A 20591-nucleotide genomic window follows, 5' to 3' on the forward strand; every position below is an offset into this window, starting at 1 on the left:
TGTCGGTTCCCCAATTTATCTGCTTGGACTCATAGGGCAAATAAAATGATAATTAATTAAGCCTTGTATAAGCGTAACTTTCCAAACAATAAGGTTTTGAGCTACTGTTTGGCCATGCATAGATATTAACCATTGACTTACAATAAGGTTTTGAGCTACTGTTTTCCAACTTCTTCAGAGGTAATGAGGAAGAGGATTCAGCCAATCTATAAAAATGCTGGAGCCAAGGTATTTTTGTTATTTCTATTCTTTTTTACGGGGTACAGCCCTTTTGCTATGAAAAATTCTACTAATAACCATTATTATATTGTCATAATTACTTTTCTTTTGTTCTGACTTAATGTTTGAATGACTTAATTCTATTTATTTCTCATCAGTTGGATGCTACGAATGATGACTGTTTGAAAAATTATTTTAGTCGACTTCCAGATGATATTGTTGTTAAAATTATCTCTCGCTTAAGTAATGTTAAAGAAGCTTGAAAGGACTAGTGTTCTTTCAAGAAGATGGAAATGTATGTGGAGTTTTAGCACTACCCTTAATTTTGATGCAACAGAGATGCTGTTGTATCTTTATCAAAATCCAAATAAATTAGAAGAGGAAAGGTCAAAGTACATCAGCTGCGTGAATAAAGTCTTAGACTTGATGGAGACTCCAGCATATATCTCTTCAGGATAGGCTTTGATTTGGGAAATTCTCATGAAAGTGTCATCAATAATTGGATTTACAGAGCCATGGGAAAGGAAGTTAAAGAGTTTGAATTGAACTTGAGTCCTTATGGGGGCTCAGGATATCATGCCACCCACTACACATTCTCACATGAGTGTTTCAACATCCTCCTCAGATGTAGTAATTATTTATCTAGTGTCAAGTCTCTAAAATCTCTGTGTTTGGAAGTTATGAACATTACCCAAGAGATTGTTGAGTTCTTTATTTACAACTGCCCATTTCTGGACCAGTTACGAGTGGCCTACTCAAATTTATCGAGGAGGGTTGTTGGTTCATCTACCCAATTGAAGCACTTTGACATTCACAAATGCGACTTGATTGAAGAAGTTGAAATTTCTGACCCCAGTCTTTTATCATTTAAATATATTGGAAACGAAATCAAGTTGCATGTTGACAATGTCCCTTTGCTTCTTAATGTATCCATGGGTAGTGGGTGGTGGCCTTGGCCTTGGGTTCCAATAAGGAATATTATTAGCCCCATTTTAAGCTTTCTCCCTCAATTGAAAAAGGTCAGTATATTAAATTCTAAATTGTTGGAGGTGTATGTTAACGTAAGTACTTTTTTAATGTATTTTTTTTGTTCTCTTAAATTCAGGACAGTATGCATTTCTCAAGGGAATATGCTTTTACTAAATTGAGGCACTTGACATTTGGGGTGACTGTGGGAGCTGGTAGTGAAAGCCTTGTTGGTCTGGTTTCTAGCATGTTTTGCATAAGTTGACATTGAAGGTAAATGTTTTACTAATAGCATCAATCACTTATATGTTTCTAACAATTATCTGATCATGATACAGCTTCTTGCTGATATAGAAATGGTGTTTGTTTTTGAATAATATATTAATGGTGCAGTTGGGATGTATACAACATAGCAGAAGAAAAAAGGTAGAGACCTTTCCAAAATGCTCTCATGGACACCTCAAGGTGGTTGATCTTGAAACTGCCTTCTACTTATTTGAAAATGCTACTCTGCTTCATAAAATGATTGTTCAAATTATTAGCCCTTACATACCCGGAGCCGATTTCGACATGGGCAGCAAGCAAGGGGCCAGAGAAGGCACCAAGAAATTGGAGAAACATTTACCTGATCAACTTGGTACAAACGCATCATGTGTGTTGCAATTCTGATCATCAGTCCATGGATGAAGACCAACAGTTTTATATATGCCACTTCAAGAAGTTACCCCACTCACCATTTATTACCAATTAGCTATGTACAAATCCAAATGTGGGACGACTTGGTTACTGTCGATCAAACAAACATGTCAATGTTACCATAATTATATTATAATGTAAACGTACCTTTCTAAACAAGCGAATGTTATAATGATAATGGCGTCATTGATTTGCACAGATAAGCTCATCCAGACGGCAGTTGACTTATTGCAGCAATTGGATCATTGTATTTCCCATCTTCTTCATCACTAACTTTAGTGTGCATAAATTTCGCGTTATTGAAGAATCTTCAAGGGTAACTTGATCATGAAGGAGAGAACTTTGTATACCTTTTCAAATACCCAGATGAAGGTAATACTCTTTTTCTTTTTCCATTGTTTTGGGTTATTATTGATGTTCTTTTTTACTTCTTTATTAGCTCGATACTAAGAACAAAGGTATTTTGGATTTGGAGGATTGGGTGAGTCAACTCCCAGATGATATTCTTGTTAACGTTATATCTCGCCTAACTGTTAATGAAACTGCAAGGACTAGTGTTCTTTCCAGTAGATGGAAATGTTTGTGGACTTGCAGCCCCACTCTGAATTTTGAAGATCCTCAAAAGCTGTTATATGTTTATAATCTTCGAAGAGCATCAGATGAAGAAAGGTGTAAGTACATAGGTTGGGTAAACAGAGTCTTGGAATTGCGTGCAGACTCAAATATAAACGAGTTTAGAATACGTTTTGATCTGAAAGATTTACATAAAAGTGCCATTAATCATTGGATTTACACCGCCATAGACAAGGGTGTTAAAAAGCTTGAGTTGAACTTGAAGCCATATAATGAAGGAGTATCATATATAGACCAATACACGTTCTCAGAAAAGTTTTTCAACAAACTCAAAACCATTTCTCATTTTTTATCAAGTGTTAATGCTCTAAGATCTCTGCGTTTAGAAGCTGTGAACATTACCAAAGAAATTCTTGAGTTTTTCATTTACAACTGCCCATTTCTGGAACAATTACTTGTGGCATACTCTTCAACTTTATCAAGCTTAAAGGTTGTTGGTTCCTCAATCCAACTCAAGTCCCTAGACATCCAGTGTTGCCACTTACTTGAAGAGATTGAAATTTCTGCTCCAAGTCTTGTATCATTTAAATACGTTGGAGGGGAGATCAAATTACATCTTACCAATGTTCCCCAACTTGTTGACGTATGGATTGGTGGTTCGGCTTTTTGTGTGGCTCGAATAAGGAATCTTATGTACTCAATAAAGAGCATTCTCCCTCAGCTCAAAACTCTGGACTTGCAGAAATACCGGTCGACCATGGTAATTAGTAATTAACTAAATTTAAAGTTTTGTGTTTCAATATTATATAATTATTAACTCTTCTTTTATTGTTTGGTTTTCAGGAGAGTATTCATGATTTCTTACCTTGTACCTTGCCTAAACTAAGGCAATTAACAATTGAGATTTTTGTTGGAAGTTCTGATCGAAGCCTGATTGGGTTGGTTTCTCACACAATGAACGCATGTCCTTATCTGCATAAACTAACATTGAAGGTAATGGAATTGTATCACCTAATTAACTATTTAATTTATAGCATCATATAATAGTAATCTGACCTACTTCTGCACTTGAAAATGGAATGCAGTTTCTACTTGTCCATTTTAGCCGAAGAAAAGACATATATCGGTATGAGAAACGGCCTCATCAACATCTAAAGGTGGTGGAATTGGTAGGGTTTTGTGGATTTCCAGTGGAGCTTGAACTCGCCATCAACTTACTTGAAAACGCCACACTACTTGAAAGAATGATAGTTGAACTTCCTTCTGCAGCAACATGGTCGGAGAGAATTAGAGAATGCGCCGGAGAGAGTACAAAGATGCTAACGGATTATATACCTCCAGGGGTTGACCTTGTAACTCGTTAACTTAATTAAGTCAAAGTTAATGTTAATTTTCAGATTCAAGTTTATTTGTACCTACTTAAATCCATTAAACTCGTTTCAAAGACATTGATGATTATTGATTGAAGGTGCATGCATGTTAAATATGAGGCGGCTGATTAAATTAATCTTGCAAAATCAAAATCGGATTCTCTAGCTACATATGGGTCCACAAAATTTGGTGCCTAAGATGAATCCAAAATCAACTACCATTAAAGTCGATGATAACAATCACGAGACTCTCTGTATCACTTTGTATTTTCAGTTGGATCTTTCTTTTACTGAGCGCCCGCTGTTTAACTTTCATCAACACAAATAACCCCAATTAACATCACCATTAAAGAAGAAAACTAGAAATTAAGCGTCAGGACAATTAATTTATTTCATTGCCATGTGTAACATAAAGATTGAAGATGAAGTTAAGTAGTTACAAATGATTTGGAGATGGCAATACATATTTCAGAAAGATGGTTAAGCTCCTTGGTTTTGGAAGTCAAAGGCGGATAATGAGTTTGACAGTGAGCAGCAGCCTTTGCTGTATCATTTGCTAAACCAGGCAGGGTGAAAAAAGTCTCCGAGTCCAAGTCGTTGAAGGCGGATTGCAGAGCGTTAATTGCCTTCTTATAATCAGACTGACAGGTTTGGAGACTGTCACGGTCGTGGACGGTGGTGGCGTTCTTGAGCAGCTTAGTTATGCGGTCTTGAGTGGTGGTGGCGTTGACATAGGCTAAGCCAAACGAGACGTAAGCGAGACTGTACCTATCGGCATCTGGGGTTCGTGGGTCGGTGTAGAGAGCTTCAACGCAGAAGGTGTAGTTGGATGTCTGATTGCAGACTTGAACAACTAGCTTTGTGGTGTTAATAGTGGCAGAATCATGGTGATCTGCTTGTGAAATCAAGGAGAATATGAAGATGAAGGAAAGGATGGAGAGTAACCGATGGAAGTTGAGCATTTTCGGATTTTTAGAAAGTATTAGCCAGTCATCCAAATGGATATATAACATCAACTTACTTTAAAAGGGGAAGGTAAAAAATGTGAAAGGTAGAAGACTATTAATACACCCAGTTGTCGTTTCAAATGCCTTGATCAATATTATCATCCTTTAATCAAACGTGTTAAAGAATTTATTGACGAAACGTATAGTAATGACTTAAAGTTATGAAATTAAAGAGGTCCACATTTTGTCCCACCTGATGCTTTGGTTTACCCTTCCAATGGCCGACAATGAATCACAGGAACAACAGTGGTGAATGTGTCAACTCCCAGATGATATTCTTGTTAACTTTATATCTCGCCTAACTGTTAATGAAGCTGCAAGGACTAGTGTTCTTTCCAGTAGATGGAAATGTTTGTGGACTTGCAGCACCACTCTGAATTTTGAAGACCCGCAAAAGCCGTTATATGTTTATAATCTTCGAAGAGCATCAGATGAAGAAAGGTGTAAGTACATAGGTTGGGTAAATAGAGTCTTGGAATTGCGTGCAGACTCAAATATAAACGAGTTTAGAATACGTTTTGATCTGAAAGATTTACATAAAAGTGCCATTAATCATTGGATTTACACCGCCATAGACAAGGGTGTTAAAAAGCTTGAGTTGAACTTGAAGCCATATAATGAAGGAGTATCATATATAGACCAATACACGTTCTCAGAAAAGTTTTTCAACAAACTCAAAACCATTACTCATTTTTTATCAAGTGTTAATGCTCTAAGATCTCTGCGTTTAGAAGCTGTGAACATTACCAAAGAAATTCTTGAGTTTTTCATTTACAACTGCCCATTTCTGGAACAATTACTTGTGGCATACTCTTCAACTTTATCAAGCTTAAAGGTTGTTGGTTCCTCAATCCAACTCAAGTCCCTAGACATCCAGTGTTGCCACTTACTTGAAGAGATTGAAATTTCTGCTCCAAGTCTTGTATCATTTAAATACGTTGGAGGGGAGATCAAATTACATCTTACCAATGTTCCCCAACTTGTTGACGTATGGATTGGTGGTTCGGCTTTTTGTGTGGCTCGAATAAGGAATCTTATGTACTCAATAAAGAGCATTCTCCCTCAGCTCAAAACTCTGGACTTGCAGAAATACCGGTCGACCATGGTAATTAGTAATTAACTAAATTTAAAGTTTTGTGTTTCAATATTATATAATTATTAACTCTTCTTTTATTGTTTGGTTTTCAGGAGAGTATTCATGATTTCTTACCTTGTACCTTGCCTAAACTAAGGCAATTAACAATTGAGATTTTTGTTGGAAGTTCTGATCGAAGCCTGATTGGGTTGGTTTCTCACACAATGAACGCATGTCCTTATCTGCATAAACTAACATTGAAGGTAATGGAATTGTATCACCTAATTAACTATTTAATTTATAGCATCATATAATAGTAATCTGACCTACTTCTGCACTTGAAAATGGAATGCAGTTTCTACTTGTCCATTTTAGCCGAAGAAAAGACATATATCGGTATGAGAAACGGCCTCATCAACATCTAAAGGTGGTGGAATTGGTAGGGTTTTGTGGATTTCCAGTGGAGCTTGAACTCGCCATCAACTTACTTGAAAACGCCACACTACTTGAAAGAATGATAGTTGAACTTCCTTCTGCAGCAACATGGTCGGAGAGAATTAGAGAATGCGCCGGAGAGAGTACAAAGATGCTAACGGATTATATACCTCCAGGGGTTGACCTTGTAACTCGTTAACTTAATTAAGTCAAAGTTAATGTTAATTTTCAGATTCAAGTTTATTTGTACCTACTTAAATCCATTAAACTCGTTTCAAAGACATTGATGATTATTGATTGAAGGTGCATGCATGTTAAATATGAGGCGGCTGATTAAATTAATCTTGCAAAATCAAAATCGGATTCTCTAGCTACATATGGGTCCACAAAATTTGGTGCCTAAGATGAATCCAAAATCAACTACCATTAAAGTCGATGATAACAATCACGAGACTCTCTGTATCACTTTGTATTTTCAGTTGGATCTTTCTTTTACTGAGCGCCCGCTGTTTAACTTTCATCAACACAAATAACCCCAATTAACATCACCATTAAAGAAGAAAACTAGAAATTAAGCGTCAGGACAATTAATTTATTTCATTGCCATGTGTAACATAAAGATTGAAGATGAAGTTAAGTAGTTACAAATGATTTGGAGATGGCAATACATATTTCAGAAAGATGGTTAAGCTCCTTGGTTTTGGAAGTCAAAGGCGGATAATGAGTTTGACAGTGAGCAGCAGCCTTTGCTGTATCATTTGCTAAACCAGGCAGGGTGAAAAAAGTCTCCGAGTCCAAGTCGTTGAAGGCGGATTGCAGAGCGTTAATTGCCTTCTTATAATCAGACTGACAGGTTTGGAGACTGTCACGGTCGTGGACGGTGGTGGCGTTCTTGAGCAGCTTAGTTATGCGGTCTTGAGTGGTGGTGGCGTTGACATAGGCTAAGCCAAACGAGACGTAAGCGAGACTGTACCTATCGGCATCTGGGGTTCGTGGGTCGGTGTAGAGAGCTTCAACGCAGAAGGTGTAGTTGGATGTCTGATTGCAGACTTGAACAACTAGCTTTGTGGTGTTAATAGTGGCAGAATCATGGTGATCTGCTTGTGAAATCAAGGAGAATATGAAGATGAAGGAAAGGATGGAGAGTAACCGATGGAAGTTGAGCATTTTCGGATTTTTAGAAAGTATTAGCCAGTCATCCAAATGGATATATAACATCAACTTACTTTAAAAGGGGAAGGTAAAAAATGTGAAAGGTAGAAGACTATTAATACACCCAGTTGTCGTTTCAAATGCCTTGATCAATATTATCATCCTTTAATCAAACGTGTTAAAGAATTTATTGACGAAACGTATAGTAATGACTTAAAGTTATGAAATTAAAGAGGTCCACATTTTGTCCCACCTGATGCTTTGGTTTACCCTTCCAATGGCCGACAATGAATCACAGGAACAACAGTGGTGAATGCGAGATACAAGGGTGTATATATATATATATATACATCGGTGAACCTCCTGACTCTTCTTTCCTTTTCAATGCATCGGTAATACACTAGAAACCACCAATGACCTCTAGCTTTTCTCTTGCCCGATCAAGTAGTTTAGAATTTCTGGAGTTGAAGAACATGTTCCCATATGTTTATGATATTGAAGAAACTGCTGAATCTTAAGGTGCTGGAGTTGTTGCCAATTGCCGTTTGTGGAAAAATATTGGTTTGCTGTTGCAGACATCATCAAAATCAAGCTTGATGATTGAAACTGCATGACTTAAGAGTTCATAAGGAACAATTCCAAGTCTTCGGAGGTTGATAACATCATAGATCAAAGTAGTATATTACATAATGAAGATGATAAGTAATTTTATTCAACATGATTACGCAACATAGACTATTACCTGTACCTGTTTCTACATGGCATCTGTTTACTGTTTGAAACATTTAAACACAAATTTCAGAAAGTACATACAACCACATCTGAGAATCACTCCTTGTTCCTCTTCATCTTACTCTTATCTTTTTATCTAGTTAAGTTACTGTAATTTTGTGCATCTACTACTTCTGAATCTTCAAAGCAAAGCCACCTCAGATTTGCTTCTGCCACATACTGATACTTTGACAGCTGTCATTAAATCTGTTCAAAGCTTAAAAAAATGGAGGATAAAAGACTTGAGCACTTGAATGACTTGATCATGTAGACATTTGACTACGTAACAGGAAGAAACATGATTGATTTTAAGGAAAGAAAGGATATTTAAATAAAATAAACATAAAAATCCATAAAATCAAGGGGAACTAATGGGAATCCCCTGACTCACGTGAAAGAAAGAAAGTGAAAGTTTGAAACCAAAGCTGTCGATGAAAGCTAACATCAGCTTAAGACTTCAAATACAAGCCATGAATGAGTATATGCCAATGCCAGTTGCCAAGTTAGATTACCAAAATTCTGAACTGGGGCCAGGATATTGCGGTGTGGTGGGACAAAGCAATGAGAATGGTGGGCAAAGCTGACCTGAGCAGCCCCACCAACAAGTGAATGCTATTACGTGACCACCATAACGTTATACTCAAACCTAACTGTACCCTTATGCAAACAGCCAACAACAGCCTGTACAATTTTATGTGCAATTAATATATAATATTAGCTAGCCCAGCACTATTCTATTCACAACTGAACTACTTTCTCCCTCATTCCTCAACCAATCAAACCAACCCACATGTGAACTACCCGGAACATGTTATTTTATGAGATAAAAGTAACATTCCACCACACTGAAATCAACTGGGCCAAGAACAAAAAGATGCAAAAATCTGTATGTTACATGATTAGGTGCTCAAATATCTCATTCATTCATCTCTTCCCAGTGACAACTAAACAAATACAACCATCTCTATCATATCAATACATTCATATAATGTCTTCCCACCCCATTAATTGCAATTCATAAGCCAAGAGCAGTAAATTTGCAGCCATCACATGTCAACAAATTTCACTGAACTCAAAACTCAGCTGATATTCACAAAAAGAAACTTCAAATACTAAGGGCTTCAATGTTGCTTAAGCAAAGGTGCACAAATTATTATACATGAACTTGATCTCGATAAAATGGCGTACACTAATGATGAGCCCCAAAATTTTTTTTTAGATCGAAGTTTAGTAAATGTATATGTTTCGACGTATAAACGATGGCTACGGTTTTTTATTTGTATAAAGTACGTAACACCGAGATTTAGATGTTACGGGGCTTTTTTTTTTTAATACAATAAAAAATCAAAATGTATACAGAAAAGAATAAAACCTGGGAGCTTATACTTTCAAACAAGAGCACCTAAATGAGAGAGGAAGACCTATAAAAATCTATGGCCAACATGGGTAATTTAGAGAAAACTTTGAGGAAACTGTGATGCTCATTCTATGGATTGATGTTGCACTCTCGCAAATATTGATGATCGTAATCTACATACTTCGCCCAGTAGTTTCGGTATTTTGGTATACCTATCTCAAGCCACGGTTTCATGTTCCCATTATAGTGTACAACAGCCGCTCTTTCAATATCCCTCTGGTTGACACTGGGATTGTAGCCAAGGCCAAGCACATGCCAATTCCGATCAAGGGGATATGTGCGTTTCCAAAATGTTATAAGACCAGGAGGGAGTGTTCCCAATTTCCACAACTGTCTGTCATGATTCTGTAAAAAGAAATTGAAATAAGACAACAGTTCCAGTAAAGTCTTCAAGCATAACAGTGATCAAATAATGGACTTTGAATGTGTATTCGATGCAACCATCACAAATGAATGAATGCACATCCATAAACTGCCCAAAACACAAACATAAAAAAGAAAAGCCAAAAAAAAAAAAAATAATAATAATAATAATAAAAGGAACAATCAATGCCTACCAACTAATAGAAATTCAAGGTTGGATATCCAGGAAATTGACCTATTTGTGCAAGAAAATGTAACTAAGTTTATGATGCTGATGAGAACCAAATACTTTTCATTGCTAACAGCTCTCAATGCTTGATTGCATTTCTATTTAACAACAGTGACTACAGATGTTGAGAGGTCCCTAAATAGCATTGCAAAGGCCTAAGGGAAAACACAATAATCCAGGTATGCATGTAGCTCCTTACAAGTCTTCTAAGTATAAAATATATTAACAGGATAAACACAAATTGTTAAATACCAAGTTTGAACATTTACCATCGATTAAATTCTTAAGAATCCCACAACGAAGACATAAAAACCAAGGTTCGAAATACATGTTTCAAATTTCAAATTTCCAATTTCATGCCACTTCTGCTCATCATTTAATCAAATATCTAAAGCACATTGCTTACCAGCTTCTGCCATGTGTGATAAACTTCTGTAATGTTCTGCCTCCTCCATTCGTCCAAATCAAAGATATTCATTCCATATGCCCATCCACAAGCACGGGGTTCAAAATTCTTTGAAATAAGAGGATTTGAGAAGTTGAGATATCTGTCAAACCGATGAAAGGTTTCTCCACAAGTCTCTACAGCACCATTGACATTACCCTTCAAATCAATAGACCACAGTCCACTAAGATCCTTTTTAACTACTATATCGTCATCTAAGAACAGCACCTTGTTGAGCTTTGGGAAGATCTCAGGTAGGTAAAAGCGAAGATGGTTCAAGATGGACAAGTATTTTGGGTTCCGGAACTTCAAATTTGCATCAGAATTTGCCCGATGTGTCCTGAAGTAATAGTCAATCATGGCTTGAGAAGCCAACTGTTTGAGAACTGGACTGTAACTTGCATTCAACCATGTAAATTCTTCAATGTTCTGAACCTGAATAGTAGCTCTGCCTGGTGGATTTACTAGAAACCACATTCTCATGGCCGCATAATTAAGCCTATCAGTAACAATGTGGAAAACATGGTTTCCAGGATGCTGCATAGAATACCATGCAATGAGGTAAGTAACACATGTCAACCGAAAGCAAAAGGTTTTAAATAAAGAGAGAGTAACTTGATTAATGCTCCAAACCATTTTTTCCAAGAAAAAGAAAAGGAAAAAGAAAAATGGTGTTATCAGAACATTGATTCTCATTTTTTTTTTTTATATTTGCTGTCTTTCTAGGCAACTCATGGGAGAGTTAAGTGTGGCCTCTAAAGAAGAATGTATTTATTACCTTAGCGTTGGTAATGGTAGAGTTTACCACAACAGCTGCTGCCAATACATTGTCTGAGAAAAGGGCATAATGGAACAACCGGGGATCTTCTAATTTTCCTTGATTTGGAAATTGCTGTTGAGAAGAATTTAATGTATAGTACTCGGTTGTAAGGCGTAAGGGAAGGCAATGAAGGCCTTTGGGAAGTGTTTTTGCTGTTAACTGAGTCAAAAACAAAGCCTGCTTCTTGTGTACACGGAGCTGCTCCTCTGTTGAGTGGAGCATAGCCCTAAGCTTCTTTACAACCACAGCACAGTCATCTTGAATCTGCTTTCCCTTGGCCAAGGATTGTTCCATTGCCTTCAATTTCTCGTAGGCACTGCATCAACAAATATCAGATTTAGTGATAAAAGCAAATGGAAGAACAACAGTCCAGTAAGGATTTGAATGATTTAAACTTTTAAGATGTTACAAGGTTGCAAGTCAAACAAAGAACCCAATAATACGAAAGACAAAAAACAGACTTCAATCAGGCAGAAAAGTAAGATGACTTACGCCTTTGGCAGATCAGAATCTTTGGTTGCATCCCCAAGAGAACGTTGAACTTCTTTAATCCGCAGTCGGAGCTCCCTTATAAAGTTGGGATTGTTCCTTGTGGCTGGAAGTGAAAGATACACTTTTGCCCTGATGAGCTGATCTTTAAGCTGACGTACCCGAGCATCTGGCACAACTGTTTTTTCAATCCGTTTCCCATTGTTGATGTTTATGGGTTCTTTCTTACCGATGTTGCCTGAGTTTTGAGAGGATTCTTGTTTTTGCTGTGCCTCCTATTTGCAGAAAACCAAAAGAAATAAAATATGAAAAACACCAAAAGTAGGATCCTTAGCCATGTTATATACAAAGGGGAAAAATGTCATTAGGATTTTAGTGCACTAGGTAAATCAAAAGGAACTTGGCATTATTTACCATCTTAAGTGGAAAAACACACTATCTCCAATTGGATAATTCACATGAACTTTCATAACTAGTAAGTTTAAGAATACAGTTTCAATTGCTAAAGCTAATATATGATAGATTTCTAATTCTTCGTCGGTAGAAATTCAACTAATGAAAAGGAATAGCCTACAAGTGACCCTTGGAATTATTATGGTATAACTTAGAAGCAGTCAAACCCTTGTATGTGACTATTTCCACCAACAGAAGCAATCTAGTAATAGGGATTTTAAATTAGAATAAAATAAAGAAAAAGCGTCAAAATGACTACTAAACTACCTGCAAGCTAACTAATCCTTTCACCTTCAAACCTACAAGTAACCATCCAAGACTTCAATGCATATACATGAGTGTTCTGATTATAAAATTGGAATTAAAAAAAAAATGAAAATTACCATATTTTGAGAGTCATTATCAGAATTCTGCTGCTCAGATGCCTTAATCTTGTCCTCAGCATCTCCAGAACTTTTCTTGATTTCATTTTCACTCTGATTCAGATCAGTGACCTGTTTGATGATACTATCCGTTTGAGACCGATCAACATCATTTGTTGTAGACAAAACTCTAGCTAATTTATGCTCCCTTGATTCTGCTCATACAGCAAATTTAACACATAAGATACAAGTACTGACAACTTCCCAACAAAAGTTCTTGAATTCACCACACAAACAATGAGAAAGAATGAAAAAGCCAACCTGAAAAAACTATTCCAATGGGTACTTTAAGGGTTGTGGAAGATTCCTATATGCAACAAGGAAGAAAAAAAATGAGATTTTGAAGGGATAATATAGAAAGATCTGAGCTTTATGAGTAAGAAACTATTTTAAAAAACAAAAAACCCATGAACATAAAAGCACCTGGGGAAGAAGATTTAGATGGCTGGCATCACCACCGACAGTCTGAAGAGAAAAAACGAAGAAAGATTGAAACTTTAATATCTTATCTTGTTTGAAAGACAAGGGGTGAAAAAGGAAAGTTGAAAAAACTTACAAAAGCTGAAAGATCTTCAAGAAATTGGTTTCTAGCTGCAAAAACGAAACAAACCCAGAAAAATGTTAATTGAGGAAGAAGAAACGAGGTATGAAATTGAGATAGGAAAAGAAATTAATTGACGAAGAAGAAGAGAACATACAAGAAGAAGCCTTGAAAGAGGCAGAGAATCTATCAGTATAAAGAACAATAGGAGCTATAACCGTAACACATAACATCAGCAACACCAAATTCCTGGTCTTCATTTTGGTTTCAGAAGCAAAGAAGCACTTTTTGGATCTTTCTTCTTGAAGAAATCAGCCTTTGTTGGTTTTAATATAAAGGGAATTTCATCAACAACAACAACATTATTGTATCACACACACCAATCTTTAAGATTCATCACCTATTTTTAATCTCTAAAAACTCTCTGCCTTCTTTTTCTGGGTTCCGAAGTAAAGCAGTTGGAATGTAGGATTTTGTAATGTATTATATGTGGTGTGGAGAATAACTTGAGCAAGAAAGCGTCGGCGAAATGGGTGATTTTGAGAGAGAGAAAATAAAATAATGAGAAAATAACTGTTTATATATTAATCGTGAGCAGTAGCTTTTAGAATGGAATAGAAGACCAAAAGGGGTGAAGTTTTATACCGGAAGCAACACAATATTTCTATTTTCCATATTTAACCACACGCTTTGCTCTTCAAAACCGTGTAAATTTACTTTCAACTCTCACCACCACTTTGCTAGATAGATTACAACTCACAGTTCAACTGGATATGGATATCTTTCAACTACTTTTATATTTCCTTCTTCAATAAAACTTGAGTCAGCTTTATGTTTATTCTATCATATTAAGATTGAGATAATCATATGTTACTGCTTCTGTTGTGCACTAATTTGCGGAAATGGCCATTTGACTCTCTCTTATTATTTAGCAGATTTATTATAATATAACTCATGCTCTGCGTTCAGTTGTTGTTTGTTTTAATCACAAGAGAAGTAATATGTCACCTTCTACATCACTGTCCACGAAAGCTTTAGCTGCTACCTTCATATATTTATATACTTAACCTCCCCTCAGATCACATATTTTTTATCCCATCTTCAACAATTCTCAATCAGCAAGATGCTTTTTTTATTGCTCAAATGTGTCTAACACTCCTTTGGTTTGTTTGCCATCACACCAAATACTAAAAATTCCTTTATGTGAAGTGATTGTGATGTGAGATTTGTGGGTAATGGCATCGGCATGGAATCCAACCACCTAACTAAGAAGAGTGTAAATCTCATAAATCATAATGAATGGTATCTCTATGTTATGGAATGGAAGGTGTCGGCAGTGCAGAAAAAAAAAAAAGAGCTAACCATTTTTTTCTTCCCACCCAAATAATAGCTTAATGACACTTTTCCACCTATTGATGTTTAAAATTCTATTTTATTACCCAAATTTATATTTCCGCAATGAAAAAGAGAGCAAACTAGATCCAAACCGTTGAGGTTTTTGAAAAAGGAAGGCCGTTGAGTCTTTTGGTGGTAGAAGATTGAATTTTTGTGGTTGGGTTTGATCAGAATTTGACTTAAGAATAGTGATTGCGTAAACCATAATTGCTCGATTGTCGGTGATTGACAGAGATGGGAGTAGGATTTAAGAGATTTTCGTGAGTGATGATCGAAGAAGAGAAATAGTAATATAGGATCACAATAATATATAAATTTAGATAATAAAATGATATTTTAAAATAAAAGTGTCATTGAATCAAAAAATAGTTTACTTTGAAAAAAAAAATAGCTATCAATCAACAAGTGTCATAATATCCTGACTATCGGTTGATCATGCCTATACCTGCCCTTAGCCATTGTGGACCATCTCTTGTTTGTCCTGGTCCAATAAATTATTATGCTTGTTTTTATATAAAGTGTCCTTCAATCACAAGTTTGGTACCCTTTTTTTGTTTTTATCAATTACACTTTACAGTCAGGATACAACGGTTACAAGTTATGGGGTTTAGTTGAGTCCTCGAATGATATTCATACTCCATTAATAAAGATTATCAGCTGCTTTTTTACAGCCACCATTGTATTGTTTTTTTTGTTCAAAATTTTTACTGATTGGTATTTATTTTTCTGAACAAGAATCTAGATAGTAGATCCTCCAAAGCATAATAATAAGCCCACTCCATCCTGTGAACTGTGACAGTCTTAAAAAGCAGAAACCAAGCATGAATTGAGAGACAAAATGACTGACTGTATATGCAATTAGTAAAACTTTCAACAGCGAAGCATTGGCTACACTTTACCCCAAAAATAAGAAAAAGTGATCGTTGGTCACACAATTTGAGGCTGAAAATGAGGGGCCTCACGGGTTCTTATTTTATATTTATTTTTTTATTTATCTAAAGTGGGAGAAAAAACATTTCACTTTGTGCTTATCACATGGTGTTGAACACGTCAAGATTCTTTTTAGCACAGTTTTAGTTTTAAGCTCAACAATCGGGTTCATGTTATGAGGTGGATTTGAGTTCTATTTTCTGGTGGGTCAAGCCTTCATGTCCAACCTTGTTTTGCTTGGACTTCTTGTAAGTTGTAACAGTATGTATCAATGAAGCCCAACAGAAATATAACATTTTGCTTGCTTCTTTTAATGATTGTTGGGTTTTGAGAAGTTAGAAGATTGAGTGACAATATGCAAATAACATATCATTCACATCTAGCAGATAAGCAACTGTGGGCAAAAGAATGCCCAGAACACCAAAAACAAAAATGGTAAACAAAAGAGAAACTTTTTACCTCAGGCCTGTTTTAGTCTATTCTGCCAAAACATACTTTGTGAGGGCAGCCTATTTTGTAATATAATACCAACCAAATATCTAAATATTTTATAGTAATATATAGTTTACATGGATTGCAAAAGTTTTCTAGTCATTAGGTACGCCCTGTTGAAGCGGCTGATTAAGGAGGAAACTCCAAATGCAATCCACATTCTCCTCAAACTTACTGTCTGGAAAACTTAAACTTATTGATGAGTTAAATGTTGGAATCTCATACAAACATGCAACCTCTGTTTGAGTGCAGGTTTCATCCAGTGAGGAGGAGAAGCTGTCTTGGAAATTCCAGTATTCGTCTGATAATTTTGATATGATTCCTTCGTCATGCTCATGCAGCCATGGAAAATCAAATACTCCTAATGCTATATGGTTTTCCGATGATACAATGGAACTCTCACTATCATTATAATTAACACCTTGCTTCTTTGCTGCATTCTTCACAAAAAACTCTTTCTTCTCCTCTCCCAATTCTTCTCTTCCTCTCTTCCTGTTCTCCTGCTCCATTTCCGTTAGCTTTCTGCATACACACATATACAGAGCCTCAGAATATGAACAAAATGAAAAATTGATTTTGAGACTTTCAATCTTCTGACAAAATTCTAGAAAATCATATCATGAGAATAGAATTAGATTCAGAACAAAAGAGATAATATCAAACTTGGAAAAGAGACAAAAGGGTTAAGGGTATTATTACCTTAGAAGATTAGAAGTTAAATTGAATAAAAAAGGTAGAATGATAAATGTAATGGTGAGGATGATTAAAGTTTTGCTCACACGCTAAGCGATTATAAGCTAAAACCGTTTCAACCGCATACACACAGTCCTTGTCACACATTTAAACCGCTTGCCTGCCTGCAAGAACAAAATTTGATAAAAACCAATGGGGTTGGTTCCTCTTTTTGCGTTTCTTTCTCTCCTGAATTATGATCATTCTATTTTTGGTACATCTCCCTCTCTCTTCTCATTCTCACATCTGTCTCCACTTTGTTACTCTCCTACTCATCTATATCCACCTACTGCCCTTTGCCTCTCTATTTTGGCCACATCATTTCCCATTATCTGTATTCTTATGGATCTCATTTCTCTACCCATTTGTTTTTTATATTTCCATTTTTTTATTCAAAGTGATTTTGTGCTGGATCTTACTATAATAAGATACGTGAATGAAAACATTATGAATGTTAAGATGGAATCCAACATCTCTACACAAACTGATCCAAATCCAACTTGATCATTCAACAAAAGAATTGACTCCAATTTCACTCGCCAGTTGGAATACTTAATGTAAAAATATAAATGAATTTCATATTTATGAATAATATAGCACATAAATGCTGGGATTACACTTCCAGTATTTGAAACTTATAAGGAAAGACAAAATGAGTTCACCCTAACTAATCTATGACACCGGTTTCATTGAATTCAGTATCTAAACCTGTCAAAACTTGTGCTTGCTCCCTAGTTAATCTACCCACTTTCGGTATCAAAGAATAATGACATTATCCAAAATGAAAATCCTTAAGATGCATAGGACCTTCCAGGTTTCTGCCTTTGGTCCCCTGAATGTATGCCAGATTTTCATTGATTGCCTAGCAATCAATGATTTTAATTGGACAAGAGATTGCCATCAGGTATTGCTTTACTCTAATGGGAAGTAATTTCTCCTCAAATTTGGTTCAAAATAGCACTCCTAGCCCCCATTAACTGATCATGAATGCCCCTGTAACAAGTTAATTTTTCCTTGCAAGTCAGGAGTCTAAAACTTTAATTCATTGCCAATACATATCCTATCTCAGAGGGGTGGGTAATTGAGTAGTTTCATATCAACAAATTCTTTAGCTCATACTTTTGTCGGTGACTGGGATTTGATATCTTGCATTACCAGTAGTCCCCACAGGAACAAGAACCATTAGAGAAATGATGAAACCGATTCTTGTCTCTCACAATGATTTCCCTTTTCACAACCTTTGATACAAACTTAAAGGCTGAATGACAATCACCACAAACTCTGATATTCTTCTTGATCTGAATGGTGGATCCAGGAGGTGTGCTGATAAGTGCAAATGCCAGAGCAAGCTTCTCACTATGTAACTGCAACCTTGCCTCCCTCTCCTGCTGGTCTGCATAGAAGAGTACATGGCTACTGTCTGGGACATAACCAATCGCTTTGATCTTTCCACTAATTTCCTCCCACATATGGAGGATCTCCTCTCTCTGAGGATGGGCATCATCATTCGCCACAAACATGTGAACTGCATTCTTGGTCTCTACCCAACTACAAGCAGGTTCCTTCTTTACCCCACTCTCTTTCATCATCTTCCTCACTTTCGCAGCATCACCCAGTCTACCAGCAGAGGCATAGATGTTAGCAAGCAATACATGAGGCCCTGAATCATGTGGATCAAGTTCGAAAACACGTTCAGCAGCATAAGCACCTAATTCCATGTTCTTATGCATCCTACATGCGCCAAGCAAGGCTCCCCAAACAGCTGCAGTGGGTTTTATTGGCATTTCTCTTATAAACTTCACAGCTCGATCAAGAAGTCCTGCTCGACCAAGAAGATCAACAATAGTCACATAATGTGACTCCTGTGGCTCTACGCCGTATTTCTTCATCACTTCAAAATAATGTTGCCCTTCATCCAAAAGCCCAGCATGGCTACAAGCAGTAAGAACACAGAGGAAAGTTATTTTGTTAGGTGCGACTCCAATTCTCAGCATTTCCTCAAACCACCTCACTGCTTCCTTGCCTAGCCCGTGTTTGGCATATCCAATAAGCATTGAATTCCAAGAAACCACTTCTGGTTTCAACAATCGATTGAAAACTTTTTTAGCATCCTCAATGTTACCCGATTTAGCATACATGTCAAGTAGAGTGTTTCCTAGGAAAGCAACAAGCTTTCCACCCGATTTAATCACGTGTGCATGAACCCATTTGCCTTGCTCCAGAGACCCTGTGCTGGCAAGAGCAGTAAAAACACTAGAATATGTGAAATGGGTAGGCTCAAAGCCTTTTCTTAACATTTTCGAAAATGTCCCGAGAGTAATCTCTCCTTCACCCTTCCTAGCATGGCCAGCAATCAAAGCATTCCAAGAAACGTCATTCTTACTCTCTAGCTCATTAAAGATCAACCAGGCATCCCTCATTCGACCAAACCTAGCATACATGTCCAAAAGGGAACTTCCCACATAAACATTCCAATCGTAACCAAATTTCAAACAAAACGCATGAACTTGCTTGCCAAACTCATCACTAGGCCTAGTTCCAGACGCCTTTAACACACTGGACAACGTAAACTGATTGGGTTTCAGTCCAATCCGTAACATCTGAGGGAACAAAACAAGAGCATTTTGAGGTTGGTCATTCTGAGAATAGCCAGTGATCAAGGCAGTCCAAGTAACCATATTTTTGACAGGCATTACATCAAACAACTTGCGAGCATCATCTAAACTACCACACTTAGCATACATGTTGATAATTGTGTTGTGCATGACAAGATCATCCTTGAAGACGGATACAGCTATATGGGCATGAAGGATTCTTCCTTCTTTAAGTTTCTTTAAATGGGTGCATCTTTTAAGCAACGTATTGTATAAACTTCTATCAGGTTCCATTGACCCGCGGTTAACGAGGTCGAGAACATGAAGGCCGGTACCTGAATGTTGGTGGCTTTTGAGGAGCAAGTCTTTATCTTGGATTATGGAAGAATTTAAGGAATGATCAATTTCAGTTTCAGAGTCAGTTAAAGTGGAAACACGTACAAGATATCTTTTGAATTGAATAGAGAGAGTAGAAGATTCAGAAAGCCAAGTATATTTAAACTTGAACATGGTTGGTTACAAAGAAAGCTATGAAATTGGACTTGTAAAGAAGCTGAGGTCCTCTAGAAACTTGAAAAAATGATGTAAGACAGAGACAGAGACAGAAACTACATAAACCGCTGCTTCCCATCCACAGTTCAAGGCTGCATACCGTACTCTTGCAAAAATTTAGCATCCCGATATTGCCACTTCTTCACAGGCCAATACCCATAATTTCATCCAAATTTACACTGCCTATTCAATATTATCTGATCCAATTGCCAGGGCTCGCTATGATTTGTCATTTGCTGCCTCTCGTTGTCAATTTACAAGTAACACCGCCCCAAGAAGAGGAGGGAAACGGACCAGTGCTGGTAGAATAATATAGTATATACTAATACTATAGAATGCACTCTCGTTAATCTATGTATCTACATATAATAATACTTTGCATACTAACAGATTTTACTAACCAGTGTACTTACCTTTGTTAAAATCACATATGGTATTTATACTATGCGTATG

The 20591-nt window shown here is 36.6% G+C and overlaps 6 protein-coding genes and 1 long non-coding RNA gene across 8 annotated transcripts; 2 read left to right on the forward strand and 5 right to left on the reverse strand.

Moving 5' to 3' along the window:
* Window positions 1-734: 734 nt before the first annotated feature.
* LOC116125309 (F-box/LRR-repeat protein 13-like) lies at window positions 735-3894 on the forward strand. Its single transcript, XM_031411049.1, has 7 exons — window positions 735-1238; window positions 1325-1423; window positions 1524-1544; window positions 2081-2197; window positions 2321-3214; window positions 3298-3447; window positions 3540-3894. The coding sequence occupies exons 1-7, from the start codon at window positions 735-737 to the stop codon at window positions 3816-3818; spliced, it is 2064 nt and encodes a 687-aa protein (XP_031266909.1). The 3' UTR covers window positions 3819-3894.
* A 296-nt stretch (window positions 3895-4190) lies between these two features.
* On the reverse strand, window positions 4191-5042 carry LOC116125287 (cell wall / vacuolar inhibitor of fructosidase 2-like). The gene has a single exon (XM_031411032.1). It carries the CDS (start codon window positions 4835-4837, stop codon window positions 4253-4255), a length of 585 nt encoding a protein of 194 aa, XP_031266892.1. The 5' UTR covers window positions 4838-5042; the 3' UTR covers window positions 4191-4252.
* Window positions 5043-5084: 42 nt separating this feature from the next.
* On the forward strand, window positions 5085-6616 carry LOC116125310 (F-box protein At4g09920-like). The gene is made up of 3 exons (XM_031411050.1): window positions 5085-5936; window positions 6020-6169; window positions 6262-6616. The coding sequence occupies exons 1-3, from the start codon at window positions 5085-5087 to the stop codon at window positions 6538-6540; spliced, it is 1281 nt and encodes a 426-aa protein (XP_031266910.1). The 3' UTR covers window positions 6541-6616.
* A 296-nt stretch (window positions 6617-6912) lies between these two features.
* On the reverse strand, window positions 6913-7768 carry LOC116125293 (cell wall / vacuolar inhibitor of fructosidase 2-like). The gene has a single exon (XM_031411038.1). It carries the CDS (start codon window positions 7557-7559, stop codon window positions 6975-6977), a length of 585 nt encoding a protein of 194 aa, XP_031266898.1. The 5' UTR covers window positions 7560-7768; the 3' UTR covers window positions 6913-6974.
* Window positions 7769-9600: 1832 nt separating this feature from the next.
* Window positions 9601-13900, reverse strand: LOC116125273 (probable galacturonosyltransferase 4). 2 transcript variants are annotated; one of them, XM_031411013.1, is made up of 9 exons: window positions 13662-13900; window positions 13459-13493; window positions 13326-13367; window positions 13164-13209; window positions 12864-13057; window positions 12031-12302; window positions 11497-11854; window positions 10680-11255; window positions 9601-10026 (listed from the first exon to the last, which is right to left on the reverse strand). In XM_031411013.1, the coding sequence occupies exons 1-9, from the start codon at window positions 13669-13671 to the stop codon at window positions 9751-9753; spliced, it is 1809 nt and encodes a 602-aa protein (XP_031266873.1). In that variant the 5' UTR covers window positions 13672-13900; the 3' UTR covers window positions 9601-9750. The 2 variants fall into 2 exon arrangements, with proteins under 2 accessions (XP_031266873.1, XP_031266872.1); XM_031411012.1 differs by having other exon boundaries at window positions 13601-13900.
* A 2211-nt stretch (window positions 13901-16111) lies between these two features.
* LOC116125257 lies at window positions 16112-17269 on the reverse strand. Its single transcript, XR_004127307.1, has 2 exons — window positions 16960-17269; window positions 16112-16782 (listed from the first exon to the last, which is right to left on the reverse strand). It is a non-coding gene; the product is annotated as an uncharacterized LOC116125257 (long non-coding RNA).
* A 335-nt stretch (window positions 17270-17604) lies between these two features.
* Window positions 17605-20398, reverse strand: LOC116125288 (pentatricopeptide repeat-containing protein At3g24000, mitochondrial). Its single transcript, XM_031411033.1, has one exon. It carries the CDS (start codon window positions 20094-20096, stop codon window positions 18144-18146), a length of 1953 nt encoding a protein of 650 aa, XP_031266893.1. The 5' UTR covers window positions 20097-20398; the 3' UTR covers window positions 17605-18143.
* Window positions 20399-20591: the final 193 nt, after the last annotated feature.

Source organism: Pistacia vera, unplaced genomic scaffold, assembly GCF_008641045.1.
Source record: "Pistacia vera cultivar Batoury unplaced genomic scaffold, PisVer_v2 Contig162, whole genome shotgun sequence".
Classification (NCBI taxonomy): domain Eukaryota; kingdom Viridiplantae; phylum Streptophyta; class Magnoliopsida; order Sapindales; family Anacardiaceae; genus Pistacia; species Pistacia vera.